This window comes from Suricata suricatta, chromosome 3, assembly GCF_006229205.1.
Source record: "Suricata suricatta isolate VVHF042 chromosome 3, meerkat_22Aug2017_6uvM2_HiC, whole genome shotgun sequence".
NCBI lineage: Eukaryota > Metazoa > Chordata > Mammalia > Carnivora > Herpestidae > Suricata > Suricata suricatta.
In genome coordinates, this window is record NC_043702.1 from 172,595,740 (window position 1) to 172,597,717 (window position 1,978).

The following is a 1,978-nucleotide window of genomic DNA, read 5'->3' on the forward strand; positions in this document are numbered from 1 at the left end:
GTACACACATCACACACACTTACACCCCCTCAACGGGGCCACAGTCCTCACCATCGTCACTGTCACCACCTGGGACAAGAACCGTGAGCAACACCAGGTGCAAAAACAGCATCTTATTTGCAGATGTTCTTTCTTTCTCTTAGAAAGTGGGTCTCTGGCGTCTGTTCTAACAAACCTCCCCACACCCGGCTCCTCTCTTCTGACTTCCTTCTCAACACACAGGCCTTCCCTGAGTCTCTGCCACAATGCAAATGGGCTCCACCCTTAATCCTGGACACCTACTCCGACTCTCACTTCCCCTCTGGGTCTGACCTTCCTCTTTGGGCTTCCAGCTTCTCCCTGTCACCAGGCTCCATCCAGCTCCCTGGGCCATCTTTCAAGTCTTGTCTTGTGTGGCATGGAGAAGTAACCTTATGTCTCATGCCTTTTCTTCTCATCCGGACAGTAACCCATGAAGACACACGGCTCCCCACCCCCCAGCCATGGAGTCTGCTGTCACCCTGTCCCTGTGCCCTTGAGTCACTCCCCTTGGACTGCCTTCCCTGACTCACCCCCACCCCAGCCCATCCACATCTCTGACATGTCACTGCTTGTGTTAAGAAAACAAAATCAATCAGGTTACTTAGAAGATCTAATTGCATTATGTGACCCAAGTTTCAGGCAGCATCCCGTCTGGCAGGGTAAAGGAGAGCCCCTAGGAGTGGTACAAATAGGAAGTTTTTATAAGCAGGAAGTTGGAAAAAGACAAGAAACAAATGTCTCAGGGAAGGTCGCTTTCCCCTAATTGGGAGGGCAGGGGTCTAATCATACAGATGACCTCCCCTCCTTGGGAGATGCAGAGGGTCCATGTGACAGAGGACCTCACTTGTGATGAACAGAGAATCCCTCACCGACAGGGAAAACTTACATTTCCTGGGGAGGTTGTAACTGTGGTTAGCGTGGGCATCACACAGGTTGGGAGACTTGGCCAGGCCTGAGACACCATTTTGAGCCGATGGGTTTGCTTTTAACACTTGTTCTATTTGCTTTTCCAGATTCCCAATGATTGCCTGTGTAACAGTGTCAGCAACCTCCAGGTCACCGTACTTTTTAGGGGAAAATCACTTGCCATCAGAGAGACCACAGGACACTGAAACATCTGAAGAATTTCCTCTCATTCCGACTTGAATATATATTCACTCACCAAACAGTCACTTAACACCAGCCTGATCCAATCACCTGGCTACATGCACAAAAATACAGTGTTCACAAAGCAATCACTTCATTCCAGAAGCTTCAAGTGTTTTGGGAAGAAATAACACACAAACCCGGAACTGTGGGGAACTAGTTTTTCTTTCCTTGGTTGTTGGGTTTTTTTTAATTCCTGTTAACATACAGTGTTATAATAGTTACAGGTGTACAGTATAGTGATTAAGGAATTCTATACATTACTCCGTGTTCATCAGTATAAGTGTGATCCTAATCCCCTTCACGATTTGCCCCCATCCCCACCTACCTCCCCTCTAGTGACCAGCAGGGTGCTCTATATTGTTTGGCTTCAGTCTTATTCTTTATCTCTCTTTTTCCTTTTCATGGGTTTTGTTTCTTAAATGCCACACAAGAGTGAAACAATACGTATTTGTCTTTCTCTGAAAGACTTACTTATTTCACGTAGCTTAAACCTCTCCAGCTCCATCTATGTCATAGACTACAGCCATATTTCAGTCTTTTACACGGCTTAGTAACTGTCCATTATATGTACATACCAAATCTATTTTCTGTATTCATCTATCCATGGATGCTTGGGGGGTTCCTATAAGTTGACTATTGTAAATAATGGGGCAATAAACATAGGGGTGCATGTATCTATTCAAATTGCTGTTTTCCTCATCCTTGGGTACACACACAGTAGTGTGATTACTTGGTCACATGGGAAATCTTTTTTTAACTTTTGGGGACACTGTGTGCTCCTTCCCCAGGGGCTGCACTGGTTTGCATT

General features: G+C 45.9%; 1 protein-coding gene across 1 annotated transcript in view; it reads right to left on the bottom strand.

The window, feature by feature from the left end:
• The window catches only part of LOC115287192 (T-cell surface glycoprotein CD1a-like), a 10,602-nt gene extending 10,402 nt beyond the window's left edge, over nt 1–200 (bottom strand). Inside the window, exon 1 of the mRNA XM_029933443.1 lies at nt 52–200. Coding sequence (XP_029789303.1) covers nt 52–112 — 61 coding nt within the window. The 5' untranslated portion in view covers nt 113–200. The remainder of the gene's footprint in view (nt 1–51) is intronic.
• Nucleotides 201–1,978: the final 1,778 nt, after the last annotated feature.